This window comes from Barbus barbus (assembly GCF_936440315.1).
Source record: "Barbus barbus genome assembly, chromosome: 22".
Classification (NCBI taxonomy): Eukaryota; Metazoa; Chordata; class Actinopteri; order Cypriniformes; family Cyprinidae; genus Barbus; species Barbus barbus.
The window spans coordinates 4,573,706-4,592,587 of NC_136750.1; the positions used below are offsets into that span (position 1 = coordinate 4,573,706).

Consider the following 18,882-nt stretch of genomic DNA (forward strand, 5'->3'; position numbering starts at 1 on the left):
CTTCGTGTGGACGGGGCCTAAAATGTGCAGTTTAATCACACAGCACAATGCCACAGATCTTGCAAGTTTTGAGGGAGTGTGCAATTGGCATGCTGACTGCAGGAATGTCCACCAGAGCTGTTGCCTGTGAATTGAATGTTCATTTCTCTACCATAAGCCATCTCCAAAGGCGTTTTAGAGAATTTGGCAGTATATCCAACCGGCCTCACAACCGCAGACCACGTTTAACCACACCAGCCCAGGACCTCCACATCCAGCATCTTCACCTCCAAGATCATCTGAGACCAGCCACCCGGACAGCTGCTGCAACAATCGGTTTGCATAACCAAAGAATTTCTGCACAAACTGTCAGAAACCGTCTCAGGGAAGCTCATCTGCATGCTCGTCGTCCTCATCGGGGTCTCGACCTGACTACAGTTCTGGCACTTTGGAGAGGTGTTCTCTTCACGGATGAATCCCGGTTTTCACTGTACAGGGCAGATGCAGACAGCGTGTATGGCGTCGTGTGGGTGAGCGGTTTGCTGATGTCAATGTTGGAGATCGAGTGGCCCATGGTGGCGGTGGGGTTATGGTATGGGCAGGCGTATGTTATGGACAACGAACACAGGTGCATTTTATTGATGGCATTTTGAATGCACAGAGATACAGTGATGAGATCCTGAGGCCCATTGTTGTGCCATTCATCCACAACCATCACCTCATGTTGCAGCATGATAATGCACGGCCCCATGTTGCAAGGATCTGTACACAATTCCTGGAAGCTGAAAACATCCCAGTTCTTGCATGGCCAGCATATTCACCGGACATGTCACCAATTGAGCATGTTTGGGATGCTCTGGATCGGCGTATACGGCAACGTGTTCCAGTTCCTGCCAATATCCAGCAACTTCGCACAACCATTGAAGAGGAGTGGACAACCTGTGAAGGAGATGTGTTGACTGGTTTTCGGACCCCCCTGGACACCCCCCCCCCCAATACAGTAAAACTGCATATTTTAGAGTGGCCTTTTATTGTGGCCAGCCTAAGGCACACCTGTGCAGTAATCATGCTGTCTAATCAGCATCTTGATATGGCACACCTGTGAGGTGGATGGATTATCTCTGCAAACTGCTCACTAACACAGATTTAGACAGATTTACATTTACATTTAGTCATTTGGCAGACAAAGATTTGTGAACAATATTTGAGAGAAATAGGCCTTTTGTGTACATAGAAATAGTTCAGCTCATGAAAAATGAGGGCAAAAACAAAAGTGTTGCGGTTATAATTTTGTTCAGTTTGTATATAAAAACTGTTTTTGCTCTATTGGGAAACTTGGTATTTAACAAAAAAAATGCAAATGTATATTTTCCCCCTTTAATTTATTCCATTATTGCATTTAATTCTCTTTAAATACTACTTTCAGACATTGGTGTCTTTTGCAATATTGCTGGTACTGCTGATTTATAAAAGCAATAACTCTCCCAACACACTGTACTCTAAAAGATCCTTTCCCACAACTATATTAAAAAAACACTATTTGGATAATGTCAAATATTGCTCTCATCTATCATATGGCTGACTGCAAAAACAGCAATACCGTCCCTGATTGCTTTTCATTGATGTCCTTTTAATGCATTTCAGGAGAGAGTAAATCTTGTGTTAGTTCCAATATGTGAGCAGATGGCGTCTGGAGATTGTGAAGCATGGATCACCGCTTACTGTACTGACTCAATCTCTCCGCTCTCTTGCCTTTTTAGATGTATCCTGAGCTGCGAATCACAAATGTGGTGGAAGCCAACCAGCCTGTCAAGATTGAGAACTGGTGCAAGAAGGACAAGAAACAGTGCAAGGGCCACGCTCACATTGTGGTCCCCTACAAGTGCTTGGGTAAGTGGTGTTTGATTGACAGCTCTGTTGTCCTTTTTAATGGCCAGCTATCCAGAATGTCCCGTGGGGTTAAAGACGCCATTGTTGAATTGAGACATCTGAGAAGCCAGAACAGCAGTTCAAAGTGACAAGAGAAGACGTTAAAGATAGATTCAGTCTCTGAACTTGAGCTCAGGTAGCTGTTTCTCATCTGTGATTGGCTACAGGCTCCAAAAAATATATTGCTCTTCTACTTGTTGGAAAAAGTACCTACAGTTTAACTAAGTTTAATTACGGTCACATGTCTTGGGGGAAAAAACCCTGAAAGTTCAGTTAGTGCTGTTGCTTGTAGTGCATAATGCATGCTGGGAACCAGAACCACAGAAATCAGAACATATAGTACAGTGGGTAGTACACAAGTAAGTCCACACTGAAAACTGAGATTGAAAATTTTTATTAAAACCTGGAAGTTTAAGATCGTAGGAATGGGAAAAATATATACAGTATATACACTCGCCTGCCACTTTATTAGGAACACCTGTTCAATTGCTTGGTAACACAAATTGCTAATCAGCCAATCACATGGCAGCAACTCAATGCATTTAGGCATCTACAGTAGATGTGGTGAAGACGACTTGCTGAAATTCAAACCGAGCATCAGAATGGGGAAGAAAGGTATATTTAAGTGACTTTGAATGTGGAATGGTTGTTGGTGCCAGACGGGCTGGTCTGAGTATTTCAAAAACTGCTGATCTATTGGGATTTTCACGCACAACCATCTCTAGGGTTTACAGAGAATGGTCCGAAAAAGAGAAAATATCCAGTGAGCGGCAGTTGTGTGGACGAAAATGCCTTGCTGATGTCAGAGGAGAATGGGCAGACTGGTTAGAGATGATAGAAAGGCAACAGTAACTCAAATAACCACTCGTTACAACCAAGGTATGCAGAATACCATCTCTGAACGCACAACACGTCGAACCCTGAAGCAGGTGGGCTATAGCAGCAGAAGACCACACCGGGTGCCGCTCCTGTCAGATAAGAACAGGAAATGGAGGCTACAATTCGCACAGGCTCACCAAAATTGGACTATAGAAGATTGGAAAAACGTTGCCTGGTCTGATGAGTCTTAATTCCTGCATGCATACACAAATAAATAAATATTGTTTCTAGGTTACTGATCAAAAACACAACACATTTGTGACCATAAAATGCAATTTTTTAAATTGCACTACTCTTGTTGTGCTGATAATACAATTATAACATTTCATTTAAATAGACCTATAATACAAATAAATAGACATTTAAATAAACATTTAAACAGCCCCATGACAAGTAGTTTTATACTGTATATTTATGTTTTTGGTGAAAAATTAAAAATGCCACTCAATCCCTGAAAAACTGTCAGTAATGCAAATTTATTCATAAATACTACAGTCACAGTCTTACTCGACCAGACATTAATAACTTCCCACTGTTATTCATTTTCTTAGCTCAAATAAATGATTCCAGTCCCATATTTGCATTTGTTCTAATCCACATAAGAACAATAACATTTATCTCATTGCGTCTCGTCAGAGAACTGTCCGTCTGTCCGTGCCTTTTCCTCTTCTCCTCCCGTGTTTGTCCCTCTCTTGTAGGAGAGGATTGAGTTGTGGTTCTTTGCGGGCTGAAAAAAGCCATTAGCGCTGCCAGCCGACTGTGAAATGGGCAGACGGTCGGAGGCTTTCCAAGATGGCTGATTTTTGTTTTCTGTGTGTGTTTGAGCTGACGCGGCAGCTGTTGACTCGCATCACCTGACGTTGGCTGCTGTTTTATTGACGGGGTCAGGCGGACGATGCACTTTCAGTCCACTGCTTCCTGTGTCTCTTTCTCTTTGAATGACGGCTTGCCAATAGAATCTCATGGTCTGGAGGAACCTAAAGCTGTTTTAGTCAGCCTATAGCAGCACCACACTGTTCCATCAACAATTTTCTCTACTTATGAGTCGCCATGGAAACTGTTTTATTGATTTGAAGTGAAGCGTGCAAATTGGCTGAAGATAGAAACAGAAAAATGAAACTGCAGCAAAACCCATAACAAAAGCAGATTTTTTTTTTTTTTTTTTTTTTTTTTTTACGTAACAAATTACTGAGTTGCTTTGTAGTAGCTACGTTTTTGGTTGGCTTCTATAGCTTTACTTCTGATGTTTTACTGTCCAGATCTCAGTAACAGCACATTTCTCGTTAAAAATCGCAGGATTTGAAGAGAGTTTGATCATTTGTGTCTGAGAAACAAATTATGCTGGACAATTTATGGACTGATGTTTAATGCATACTCATAACCCTAACCAAAATATGAGAAGTATTGATGTTTGCCTTGACGAATGGTGCTAAAATGTGGGTGTTTCTGGCCGCAGTTGATGGTGATTGCTGCAAAGCAGTCAAGGACTACATGTTTTCTGTGTCTGGAAAAGCAGCCCCTGGTGTTTGAGGAGATTTTCTTCTTTAGGTGCATTTGTATCCTTTAATTGAATCGGTACATCAGCGAGACTCGCTCGTGTTCTGACTCACCTTGTCTTCTCACCTCTCTGCTTCCTCTGGGGTTTAACCGCACTTATTAATGAGGAGGCTTCATTGTGATTCAGCAACATTATGGCCTCTGGAGTTTAATTAGGGAGAGGGATTTGTTTTAGTGGTGTAATGCAGTGAAATGGGCGGCTTGTCTGTGTCTCTGTCTCTCACTGCAGCGTAAACCTCAAAGAAATCTGCAAATATGCTTGGGCTTGATCTTTGAGGATTATGCAGTATTGTAGTTTGTACTTCCAAGCAGTTGCATTTCTTTAAAAAAAAGATGCATGCTCTTAAAAATATTTTTAAAATTGTCATTTACTCATCCTCATGTCATTCCAAATCCGTCCGTATGATGTAAGAAGAGGAAATGTACATGCTGCAATTTTCAATACAGCGGGAGCACAGTGATCAGACAGCCAAACTCTTAAAAGGGCCAAAAAAGTATGAAATGTGTATGTAGTCCATAAGTGTCCAAAGCCATGCAATAGTTTTGTTAGTTGTTGTAAGGTCATTATTGCATGTGCATTTGGCAGGGTTGATATTAGTAGTACCAAACACAATTGGATCACACTGGTCTCTGTTGCATTTACATTAAAGTATGTGCAAAACTTTAAGAGATGAATGGAAAAGAGCAGCATGAGCATTCTTCAGAACTTCTCTTTGTATTTCATGAAAGTCATATGATATTACAAATCCACATTCGTTCAACTTTGAAACACAAATTAAGATATTTTAATGAAATCTGAGAGTAACTCCAGTGAAAGTCCATTCCACCAAAATTTGGATTCTTTTAAAAAGTTCATATAGGTTAGAAAATCAAGACTTTATATGATTTGATTTAGTATAGTAAAGCAATTGTGTTTCTTCACCAGATACAAGATGAACAAAGTCTTATGGCTTTGGAGCAACGTGAAGGTGTGTAAATGACAGAATTGATTTTTGGATGAGCAGTCCTATTTTTAGTCAGTCTTTCCTTGATCTTTTTGGCTTTAGGTTCCTCAAACGAAATGGAGAGAGCTTGAGATGAGGAGGTTTATATGACCGCAGTAATTGCATCTGCGAGTGAATGTTAAGAGTTTTCAGAGCTATTCTGGTCAACTGAGAGCAGGGCTCATATTTGACCATTAGCTCTTTACTTTGAAACACTGGCTTTATTTAATTTCAGCCGACGTTAACTCCTAATGGGCAGTCAGCAGACGGTTTCCAGTATTTTGTTTGGGTTTGTTTAGCAGCTCACTGTTTCATCCTTTAGCCTTAATAGTCTTGAATGATACCAATACAAGGTATTGCTGAGATAAACAGCTCTTTAGCAGAGAGGATTGTGCTAAATCAACAGCAGCCCTGCTCCACAGAAACATCAGCAGTGTTCAGCTCTCCAAAGGTTACAATGGTTCATTTGATGCTAGTGTTTCTGAAAACAGACGTGGATGCGGGCAGATTCAATCCGGGCCGAAGAGTCTAGTAGATACAACCAGAGATATAAACCGAAAGAAAAGGGGGAAAATCGTTTTTAGAGAGATTATACTGCGTTTAATGTGTAATAGCCATAAATCTTTGATGCAGGACTGGGACAGAGCAGAGGAACTGGGCTATAAACGATGAAGTTGAAAGCAGCTGGCCTCAATCCTTTTGTGTCGTTTTTCTTCATAGCATTTTTTTCTCCCTTTGTCTCTTTCTAACTAACTATAACACGCTGCTTTTGTCGGATCAGCTAAGAGTTTTTTGATCATGTCATCAGCCTGCAGTTTGCCTTCACAAGTCGAGCGCCAAGTCGAATTCATGCACAGTTGTTTGATATGAAATATGAAATGGAAGATCAGGGATTACATGAGCGCACAAATGAGTCATTCCACATGCCTTCCTGCTTTTTGGGATTTGAAAGCTTTTTTTAGTGTCACTTTTTGGCCAAAAATATATTAAATTATCAAAGCAATAATTAATCCAACAATAAAAAAATGTATTTGTTTATCATCATCGTTCCAAACCTGGATGCTATTATTTGGTCCGTGGAACATAAAATGAGAAATCTTGAAGCATCTTCTCACAGTTTTTTCCGTACATTGAATGTCATACTTCATTCATCCTATTGAAATGTTTTGTTCTGTTCTGCTTCAAACACCTCCGGAGAAACAGTGAAGCTTGCCATCAATGACAGCAAACCTTGTACAGTGTATCAGCATCAACAAGCATTTTGTGCTGATTTTTAGAGAATAGTGACCTTCAACATTTGTATTTGGTTCACACAGAGAGCTTATGTATGACTTCAAAAGACTTGTGCACACAAATTGTTAAAAAAAGTGTTGCTTTTTGGTTATTGACATTGTGGGTCAGGTGCTTGTTTGATCATCTACTACATATGCCAAAATGTGCAATATACATCAGGATATATTGTTGTGGGAACTTTATTTATTTTCCTTAATTCATTATTTATTCACATTAGCAAAAGACATGATTTTCTTTCCACAAAAGTCAAATAAAGTAACTAAAATAACTTATAATAAATCTGCAACATGAGGTCAGAGTACTACTGTTTGAAACATTTATTGTTGTCTACTGCAACAAAATACTGTGTGTGCATGCATGCATCATACATGCATGCATGCATGCATGCATACACACACGCGCGCGCACACACACACACAGTTCACTGCCTCGCTCTTCACATGATATCAATGCGATACCCCGTTTATTCCAGTTGAGCAGCAGCGTGCAGTCCTGCCGATGCTGTCAGGACCTATTTTCTGCTTTTTCTACTGCAGCTGTAAAATAAATAATGTAATTGCTGAATCACCCACATGCTTTTTCAGCAGAGCAGATTGTGTTGTGAACATTCCGGGTTCAATACAAGTTAAGCTTTATCGACGGCATCTGTGACATGCTGTCGATTGCCACTGAATATAATTTTTGACGCACCCCTCAGCTTGTAAAAACAAGCAAAAATCGTTTACATTAATGCACTTATAGTGGAAACCTTTGGGACAAGGCATAACGTGCTATATAAACTTGTCTGTTTAAACCGATTCCTGTCATGAACTTGTTCAAAGTTGTTGGAAATGAAGTAGTTTTTTCCATGATAATCAAGTGTGTTGTTTTGAATGTATAACGTTCCTCTACACATCTCAATAGCACGAGCAGGTGTTTAGAAGCAATGCTGCATTTCATAATGTGACTTAGTTAGGGTCTTATGAAATCTGTTTAGTTTTTTCACAAATTCCAGTTTTTAAGTTTTAGTTTTTCTGTTTTTCCATTTAAATTTCAATGGTTAAATTTTAGTAATCAAAAATCATGTCTAAATGAATTGAAATCATGAAACTTAGACAATTTAGCAACAATTTAGTAAATCTTAATTTAAAGAAAAAAAAAAAGTTAGTTTAAAAAAAAAATTAAGGATGCCAAGAAATCCATATTTTTATTTTATTTATTTATTAAATTCTCTCTCTTAATTCTTCTGGGTTTCGGTTTAATGCTTCAGTTATATTTAAAGTAATCAAAAAGCATGTCTAATCAAATTCATAGGACTTTAACAATGTTGGCTACTAAAAATGTTTATTATTATTATTATTAATACTTTGAGAACTACATTCTTTTGTAGATTATTACTATATTTTTGTCACAATTTCAAGTTAAACCAAATTAGTTTTTTTTTTTTTGTAGGTTATCATGAAAGCCTTTTTGAGTTTCTGTGTGTATATGACAATAGGTTTTATCAAATTAATTGAAATACTTGTGAAGTGACTCCTGGAGCAGCTCTGGAGATGAAGTTTGTGTTCGTGTCCAAGTCTTTTTGCAGTTCATTATTCACAAACCCAAGTCTATATCGCCAATTGATCAAGAGCACAGCCCTGCGTTTTAATTTATTCATCCAGAATTTGCCAAATTCCAAGACAGTCCACATTATACAGTCAGTTCCTTTAAAAAAAAACTGGATTCTGTGATTCCTTCCACATTTTCTGCTTAAAGGAAATCATAGGGCCCTAGTTGGAGTATGAGTTGTGTGAGTAAGACTGCATGTGTTGAGTCATTCAGGTTAGATGCTGTTTTCAGTTATGTAAGGACTTCAGTTAGTTTGGCCCCTGAGGGCCAATGGGACGAGTTTTTGAAAGAATGCATGTGTGAGTTTGTGTTGCGTGGAGAGGCTTTGGTTCGTACAACAGATGTGTTCTCTCTGCTATTTCCAGTTCTTTCCTCCAAACCCTCTCATTTTCCAAACACTGGCCTTTTCTTTCTTTCTCTCCTGTCTGCCTTTCCTCTCTGGATTCTGGCTGATTTGGCCCTAGGCCTGTTTTGTGGTAATGGCTAAATGAGCAGTTTGGACTGTCACAATCCTCTTCTATTGTGATCAGACTTCTGGTCATTAAAGGATTCAATCTCTCTCTCTCTCTCGTTCAGGCTCAAAGGTCGGATTGGCCTCCCAGCTGTCCTGAAATCAGCTCTGTAATAACTCTCCTGCGTATGGCACACATGCTGACCCATCTGATGCCATCTGAGCTTCTCAGCTGTCACTCGCTCATTCACACGCTCCCTTTACTGTTTCATTTACACATTAATCCTTGTTTAGTGAAAATTAATCAATTTAATAAATAAGATGAAAAAATATTGCATCAAAAAAACACTTTCACTATCAATTCAGCTGATGTTTTCAGTGATTAACTTCTAGGGCTGGGCAAAAAAATAGATTTTTCGATTAATCGTTTTTTTCTCAATGATGTCGATTCAATATCGATCCTCAAAAGCAAAATAAATCCCGTCAAAAACGTTTGGTTTAACGTGAAGAAACTGACAGAAATATATTACTATTGTGCAGTCTTAAGACTTGATGTAATAACAATAATACTAGTACTACTAAGTATTAATAACTTTATTTTTAAAGAAATAATAACATTTGTTTTCTTTTTAATTTTAACAGTAAAGCTCCGTTGTGCTGCACTTTGTTTGCAAAAAATAAAAGGGTTTAATTTTCATTTAATTAGGATGAATTAAACTATTTTTTTATGCCTTGATTTGATTACCAGAAAATTTAAGAAAAACATTTTATAGGGCCCTTTATTGTTTAAAAAAATAGGACCCTGAACAAAAAAAGAATGGGTTTAAAATAAGCTTTGTGGCTCTTAATTTCTTTATTCATTCAACATTTGTAAACTGTTTACTTTTCATTTTTTAGAAATATCAATAGCAGTTTATTAACTATTTTCACTGAAATAAAAAAATCTAGAATCGATTCAGATCGAATCGAGAGCTTGCGAGTCGGAATCGAATCCGGACGTCTGAATTGATACCCAGCCCTATTAACTTCCTTCATTTGGCGTGATGAAAATAACACATGCTAATTAAATGTAAAAAAATAAAACCAAACTACAATGATATGGTTGTAATTGTAATATTGAGTTAATATTAACAAACTTAAGCCCAGTTAGGATGAGAAAATGAGATATTTGCCTGTTTTTGCTGGCCATAATTTTAGTGCATTTCTACTAATTAATCGAAATAAAACCGAAATCATGATATCGTTTTGTGTAATTACTAAACCACAAAGGTGTATCTAATTAAATAAATATGTCATGTTTCATAGTGAAACACTGCTCTGTTCATACTTTAAATATTAGTGTTATTTTTCTTATACACTCGATTTAGTGGAATACTACAATAGTAATTTAATTTTATATTTTATTTAAAATATATTTATTTAAAATAATGGTCTAATAATCATAATATTAATAATAACTCTTATTGTTATTCTTATATAATTATTGTATAGCCATATTGATACTGTGTGTGTATGTATATATATATCACTGTTTCTTGAGATAAGGGACAAAAGTACTTTTGAAAAGTGACAAACAAAAAATCCATACTACATTCATTTGAATTGGATATCTTCATAAACACGGGTCTCATCTATCATACCATGAAAAGGAACAGGTTTTTTATTTAACCACTTTTTTAAAAAAATTACATTTACTCACTTAGTAACTTGACTTTTGTCAACTCCGTCTGACACATGAAAATGTTTTTTTTTGTGTGTTTGATCAATTCAACAACACTGTCAAGTCTTTAAGTGTGTAGAAATGGTGTGCCTTAGCAAGGTTAAGTGATAAATTGCATTGTATACACTTTTAATATTATTTAATATTGTTTTGGAATTAGCCATTTTAAATTACCGTCATTTAGTTTACAAATTTTTTCATTTTTAATATATACAATCAATGGTTTTGTGCACACAAGACACTGATAAATGTAGATAAGTTGGTGTTTAAATGCATGAACACACTCAATTGAACAAATGAAACATACATTTTTTTATAAAAATGAAAAACCTCCATCTTACGGTGTTGACGCATAACTAACGGTGTTGACACACAACTGACGGTGTTGACAAACTAATCGAGAATTAAACTGAATAAAGATATTTACCTAGTTTTAACATGGAAAAGGGAGAGAGTATCAAGGGAAAGGGTATCAAACTTCAAACAAAGAGTACCTGGTGACAGGATCTTTAAGGCACACATGAAAATCACATTGGGCGGTCTATGTCCAGCATTGTAGTATTGGAACGTCATCTGTGGCTCACGCTGACAGAGATGAAGGAGGAGGATAAGGTCCCCTTCCTCGATGCTCCAGTTTCAGCCAACAGCCTGTTCGGGACGGATAGACTCGGTGCAGATGACAGCAACTGTCTCAGTGGAATGAGCCATGACTATTCAGCGCCATGCGGTCTCCTTCAAGGAAGGGACCGTCCACTCGCTCAAGGCTTTCCAGAGAATGCTGGGCCTTATGGCAGCGGCTTCGCCAGTGCTTCGTTTGGGTCTGCTTCACATGCGTCCCATACAATTCTGGCTGAAGCAGAGGGTTCCATTTTCAGCTTGGCGTCACGGTCGCCATCGCATAGCGGTGACTCGGGCCTGTGTATCAGCCCTGAGCTGTTGGAGGGACCCTTTCTGGCTGAAGCGAGGTGTGATCTTAGACACGGCGCACAGAAGGAAAGTTGTCACGACAGACGCTTCCAACAAGGGTTGGGGAGCGCTGTGCGAGGGCAAACCGACCTTCGGTCTTTGGTCTGAGGAGGAAGTCTTTGGTCTGCACATCAACTACCTAGAAATGCTAGCAGTGTGCCGTGCCTGTCAATTCTTCCTGCGGGACATAAGGGGACACCACGTTCTAGTACGATCAGTTATCTCTTTGCCTCCGAAGACAACTCTCACTGCCCAATCTATTTTATGAGGAGCACGGATGCCCAGTCTTCCGCTCTACGCGTTCCCTCCAGTCGCTCTGCTACCTCAGGTACTCAAGTCAGGGAACAACGGCACAGGCTTCTCCTAATAGCCCCCTTCTGGAGGAACTAGCCGTGGGTGTCAGAACTTTTCCAGCTGCTGGAAGCAGCCCCGTGGCCCATTCCCTTGAGACGGGACCTCCTCTCTCAAGCGAACAGCATGCTGTGGCATCCATGGCCCGAGTTATGGGCCCTGCATGTGTGGCCGCTCAACGGGAGCCTTTTGTCCTCCCAGAGTGTGTCTTAAGCACTATGGCAGAAGCTAGAGCCCCGTCTACTAGACGCCTCTATGCTCTGAAATGGTCTATTTTCTCGGCTTTGTGACAAGACCGTGATTTGGATCCGGTCATCTCTGAGGTTCCAGTGGTTCTCTCGTTTCTGCAGGGGCTGCTGGACAAACAGCGTTCCCCATCCACCGTCAAAGTCTACGCTTCAGCCATAGCGGCTTTTCATGCCCTATTGCTGGTCGTTCGGTGGGCAGAAATAGTGCGGTGGTCCAATTTATACGTGGCGCCAGGAGGTTGAACCCTCCTCGCCCTTGTACAGTTCCACTTTGGGACTTACCAATCGTGCTGAGGGCCTTGAGAGGCCCCCCGTTTGAACCACTGCAATCTGCGAGCCTGAGATCGCTCTCGTTTAAAACCACCCTGCTGTTGACACTGGCATCGGTTAAGCGGGTAGGAGACTTACAGGCCCTTTCTGTCAACCCTGCTTGCCTGGAATTCGGGCCTAACAACTCCAAGGTCGTCCTGAAACCAAGGCTGGGTTATGTACCAAAGGTGCTCTCCACTTCGTTCAGAGCCCAGGTCATAGCGCTTTCCGCGCTTCCCCCCCTCGATGGACGACCAGGAATTGTTCCTGCTCTGCCCCGTCAGGGCCCTAAGGGTATACATCGAGCGTTCTGCCTCGTTCAGGAGATCAGAACAGCTTTTTGTCAGCTTCGGTACCGCGCTAAAGGTCACCCTGTTATGAAGCAAAGTATCTCCAGGTGGATAGTGGATGCTATCACCCTAGCATACTCCTCCATGGGCTTGCAGTGCCCCATTGGAGTCAGAGCCCATTCCACCAGAGGCATCGCCTCTTCCTGGGCATGGTCCAGCGGGGTGTCCATTTCAGAAATTTGTGAGGCGGCCGGCTGGTCCTCGCCGTCCACATTTATGAGGTTTTACAACCTGGACGTCCCCCGCCTTGCAGGCCAGGGTCCTTTCTGCTTAAAATTCGCCGTTCCGGCTAGATAAGCTATCTCTGGGATTCCTTGACCATTTCTGCTCAAGGCCCTCCTTCTCTTGGAAGATCCATATTATGGGCACTAAGTGTCTACTTCGGGACGACACCCAGGCCATGGTTGACCCGGTGGCTCAGCCTGTGCTTGGTGTAATTTTAACTCCCCTGGGCCCTCCCATGGGAGTCATGTTTGAGTCGTTCCCCATCATAGCACGGCGGGATTGTATTGGTTCCCATACAGCGTCTTACGACGCAGTACGAGTGAAATATCGACAGGGAACATACTCGTTTACTAATGTAACCTCAGTTCCCTGAGATATGGGAACAAGTACTGCATTCCTGGCCGTGCTATGAGCTGCACGCCTCAGTCGCTTCTTTCGAAGAAATCTGAGTTCCGGCGGTGAAGCGGCCGCTTATATAGCCAGAAGCCCCCCCATTTTGGCGGGCTGCATAGCCATAGGCTTGCTCATCGCCGCCACCGTGCCACTGGTTTGTTTTTATCGCACTGCACGAACCAATGGACGTGTAGTTTCACTGCGTGATTGAAAAGGCTTCAGTGAAGAGGAAAAAAGGAGTTTCTATGTGACTGGTCCAGAGGACTTTCTGGTGGGGTGTCTATTTAATTTAGCCGTCTATTCTGCATAGCTCTGGACCTTTTCTTTGCTTTCCTCCAATACTTTCTGCGGTGCCTCTTTGCTCTTGGTCCTAATTCTCCTATTTGTTTTACTGTTTTGTTTTGGACCCTGTCCTTCCATCTCTGTCTCTCCTTTTCTAACTGGTCTCTTCTGCTTTCTGGGTCACTGTTAATTCTTTCTCTCATTTTTCTCTGGTACTCTGTTTCTTTTTCTTTGCTCCTCCACTGACAGTTTTGGTCTAGCCATGTCTGCCTACAGTACAGATAAAATATATTAAGATATTTTAAATATCTTAATATATTTTAAATATATAGTCAATCAACATGTATACTTAGATCATATTATCATGTTATGTAGTTGTTATACATTACTATGTGAGATTATATGAGTATTTTGGAGCACTTTTCCACTCCGTCAGCTTACAGGTCAACACCGTCAGACAAAATATCTCACGGAGTTGACGTCTGACGGAGTTGACAAAACAACATGTTTTTTCAACTTAATCATGTCTAATAGATGGTAGCCATTTTGATTTTCCTCAGTTGCCAGCTGCCACTAAACTAAACCAAAATACCAACTTTTATTTCAAAATTCTTGATTAAAATCATCCCTACTTTGAAGACAGTGTTGACACATAAAAGCTGTGACCACAGGGATTTCAACTTGTTTGCTGAATATTTAAAAAAATTTAAAACATACGAGACCATGTGTTGGACTGCTGCATCCATCAACAGAAAGAAGTCAAAGGGGGTCCTCAGGGTTAAAGCTGACCAAAATATGCCTGATTTATTTCAAATTTGAAAAATATCTGATGGAGTTGACATGAATTGATGACAGATTTTGAAAGGCTGTTGTTAATGTATAAAATAATTCAATGTTCACTTTAAGTATTTTGTGATATTTTATTAAGCCATCCAATTAACCTCATATTCATATTTGTGCATTTTGGGCATTTTAAAACCCTTTTTCTTTGCAGTTTGATACTGTGACCTCTACAGAGGACGAGTTCATTTGCATGGGCTTTCATAGTACAGTGCCGGTATTTTATAAAATTACTATGAAATAATATAAATATATACAAAACTAAGGGTCTAAACATACACAAGTCTTTCATATCCAACTTTTAAAGCCTTTTTAAATTAAACAATTTATTGTTTTTTAAGGCAAATTGTAACATTTTGATGGGGGACATGTTTTGTCCCTTATTTCAAGAATCAGTGATATATATATATATATATATATATATATATATATATATATCACACATTTCTGCAGCCCTACTAGCAAGCACAGTAAACCTTTTTTAGTCATATTTTAAAAAGGCAGAAAATTTTGATTTTTGCCTCCCAAATTGTGCAGCCCGAAGTCCTACTAATTAAGTATTGTGTCAGGTTGCTCCTGATATTTTATTGTTCAGACAAACAGGTAGTCCTGTCCCAAACTACACCATTGGTTGAGCCAGATCAGAGCAAAGATAATTAGTACCACCACGGTCAAACTCCCCAGAATGCAATGAGACCTCCTGCTGTATTCACTCTCTCTCTCTCTGCTGTGAACGGGGCTGTCTGTGGTCCAGATCTTTGTTCTGTCTCCTGGTACTGACCAGATGTCTGTTCAGATGCCACTTGCCCTATTTGTAATATGCTCATTATAGAATGCAAAAGACCATGTGTTGATGAATTATTGAGCTGTGTTGTCTCTTGCTGTCCCAAATTTTCAATTCTGTTTTGTTTGCGTGGGTGTAAGATGTTTTGCTGTTTGCATTGTACCAGCTGCATAATATTAAAGTCTCAGCTTTGCCAATAATCTGCGTGTTATGTGTTTATATGTTTTCAGTTGGGGAATTTGTGTGTGACGTCCTCCTGGTGCCAGAGAACTGTAAATTCTTCCATAAGGAGCATATGGACATGTGCGTGAGTCATCAGCAGTGGCACGGTGTAGCCAAAGAGGTAAGATAACAGCATCCAGTGCCACAAACTGAATAATGCACATTAACGCCTAATCAGATACAGTGCAACAAGTAATGCAAAGATGCTACCAGCGCAACAGAATAGAAATCTAATACAGCTTTGTAAAACCAGCTTTTAGTCCAATGAGATATATTTGAGATGTTCAACAGATATTGGTAATACAAAAGATTCAGATGGAGCCAAATCAGTTTGAAATGGAAATTCTATAAACTGAATTTCTCAAAACACAATTAGATCTGGATTCCATTTAATGGTTTAGTTAAATTGTAATAATCAGAAAGCATGTCTAATCAATAGATTCATAAAATATTGATGAAACCTAACATTTTAAGTTTTTTTTTTTTTTTTTATGGCTTATTTATTTTTAACAAAAATAGTGTTCTCAGAAATAATGCCCTTTCTCAGAATTGTGATTCCTATGATTTATGTGATGCTGAAAACACAGACTGAATTGCGGAAACTCACTGAATTCAAGGAATCACAATTCTGAGAAAGGGCACCCTACAGAACATGGCTTTCACAAACTGTGATTGACATCTGTGCCGTCCTCCATCCTTGTTAAAATCAGTGGCTTTTAGTGTAGAATGGAGTGTCTCACTCTTATTCTCTCACAGTCTTTCCTGCTGAATCTTGAGTCCTCACATTTCACTCTGATAATTGGATAAGCCGAGCTGCTGTAATACTGCTAATCTCTAGACTTCTATCACCTCACACACATGCACTGCTCTCCAAATCTGCTATTGAACAGTTCGTTTTACGCTTGCTCACAACTCAAGAATGCTACTCTGCTTCTGCCTCACTTATTTTCTTAACACTCTTTCCAGTTTCCCTGCCGTCTGTGCTGTCTTTTCTAATTGCTGGCGCGTCCACCCCATCAGTCCGGATTCAGCTTGAATTTTGTTTCAGATATGCCTCTTATATGCTATTCAGTTATTATTGGTGCTCAATTATTAATAATAGTGCTTATTATGAATGTTGAATGTTTTTGCTGCTTAATATTTTTGTGGAAATGGTGCTACTTTTTTTTTTTTGATAGATTGGATTCTTTGATGAATAGAAAGCTACAAGGAAAGAATTTAAATTTAATATGTAATAGGATTTATTTTGTAACAGTTATAAGTGTTTGCTGTCACATTTGCTTCATGACCAATTTAATGCATCCTTGCTGAATAAAGGAATTAATAAAAATCTTACTGACACCAAACGTTCGAATGGTTGTAAAACTTGTGAAATGTAATAATTCACAAATGAAATGCACTTAATCTTGATTTATTTTTTATTTTATTTTTTGACTTTTCTGCATTTATTTTGTTGGGTTAAACTGAAAGATAAGGTTCATAACTGAATAAATTTGATTGAAAAAAATATATCAAAAATCTATAACAAAACTAAAATGCTTCTTTATAAAAAGTAAAGCAAAATCACCAGATCTATGAAGTCATTGTGAAAACTGTAGCAAAGTTTTGGCATATCACATGTCAGCATGAAATGTATGTATAGCAACAGTTTTTGAACTAAATTTGCATCCCAGACACGTATTGTCATCACTACTTCCTCGTGAATGAATTTGCAGGATGGTGTGAACTGTGTGTAGTGTGTACAGAATAGGGTTGAGCATGTAGAAGAGGACACAACAGAGTGTGTATGACGGTCACAATGTGTGTTGGTACTGTAAATCACCCTGAGCTGCTGTCATTCATTCTCAGCGTGTGCGTACTGAAAGCATCTGTGTGAGCTGCCTCTTCGGGCTGTTCTTACATAGCAGACTGGCCTTTCAAAGCACATTAGCTCTAATTGAATGGGATTTCTTTACCCTCTGTAGGCCTGCTCTAAGGGGAACATGGTCCTGCACAGCTATGGCATGCTGCTGCCCTGTGGCATCGATAAGTTCCATGGTACTGAATACGTCTGCTGCCCGTCTACTCGTCCTGAAGAGCCCGCACCTCCTGCTTCATCCTTTAAAGAGCTAGATGATGAGGATGAAGACGAGGATGAGGAGGTGGATGAGCCTGTCGTTGAGGATGATGATGATGATGAAGCAGTAGAGGAGAGGTAATGTAGTGCACGTACACGTGATCCCCTTGGAGGATGATTATATGACTAATAAGGATAAAGAGAGTTTTAAAAATCATTCTGAATATAAAAGGGTAGCAGAGTCTACATCACAACACGGGAACAATATCATTGGAATCACTTTCAGAACTATTTTATCCAGCTGATCAACAATAAAAACAGGCATAAAACTGTGCCTTTTATTTACCACAATTTCAGTTAAATGAATTTACCACAATTTACCTTGAACCATGAAGAAGAAAATGATATCATACTTTCTCTTCACATAAAAATGCATTTTATTGAAACTTTGCCACACCAGGTCAAGGTTGTTTTATCTTTTTTTTTTTTTTTTTTTTTTTCATCTCTGATCACTTCCATTCAGCTCCAAAGGTTTAGTCCAGTTTTAAGATATCATACAGAACTAAATTTACATTTAGTCATTTAGCAGATGCTTTTATCCAAAGTGACTATGCAAGTTCTATAACAAGTCTGTTAGCTTAACGCAGTATACGTAGCAAGTTTTTTTTTTTTTTTTTTTTTTTTTTTTTTTTCATCATCTAATAAATAAAAAGAAAACGGACAGAATACAAAAATAGAGAAGATGGTGTTAGTGTTTTTTTTTTTTTTTTTTTTTTTTAAAGGGACAAGTTTTTTTAAAAGAATAGAATTAGAATAGAGACTGTTTGAGTTGGTTAAATTAAACTATTTTTAATGTCAACTTAAATATATGCACCTATTGCTCAAATGGTGGGTAAGATTTATTTATTTATATATATATATATATATATATATATATATATATATATATATATATATATATATATATATATATATATATATATATATATATATATATATATATATATATATATATATATATATATATATATATATATATATATATATAATTTTTTTTTATTTTTTTTTTTTTATAGTGTCTTATGCTCACCAAGGCTTTTATAAAAAAATACGGTAAACTTATGAAATTTTACTACTATTTATAATACCTGTTTTCTATTTGAAAATACTTTCAAATGTAATTTATTTCTGTGACGCAAAGGTGAATTTTCAGCATCATCAGTCTTCAGTGTTGATTACTATCTTTACAATCCTTCGGAAATCATTCTGATGTGCTGATTTGGTTACTACTTATTTTGTGTAAACAGGATTCTTTGAATATAAGGTTTATTTGAATTTATTATTTTTTTTATTACATTACAAATGTCTTGACTGCTCATTCTGATCAATTTATTAATAAATCCTGAATGAAAGTAATAACTTCTTGATCCTAAACTTTTGAACAGTAGTGTACAGTACAACTGACCTCTTACATT

The 18,882-nt window shown here is 38.5% G+C and overlaps 1 protein-coding gene across 4 annotated transcripts in view; it reads left to right on the forward strand.

The window, feature by feature from the left end:
- LOC306888566 (amyloid beta precursor like protein 2-like) overlaps positions 1-18,882 on the forward strand; it is an 83,994-nt gene that overhangs the window by 35,565 nt on the left and 29,547 nt on the right. For all 4 annotated transcript variants that reach the window (XM_079446963.1, XM_079446965.1, XM_079446964.1 and 1 more), the window contains exons 3-5: positions 1,740-1,869; positions 15,360-15,472; positions 17,316-17,545. In XM_079446963.1, coding sequence (XP_079303089.1) covers positions 1,740-1,869; positions 15,360-15,472; positions 17,316-17,545 — 473 coding nt within the window. The remainder of the gene's footprint in view (positions 1-1,739; positions 1,870-15,359; positions 15,473-17,315; positions 17,546-18,882) is intronic.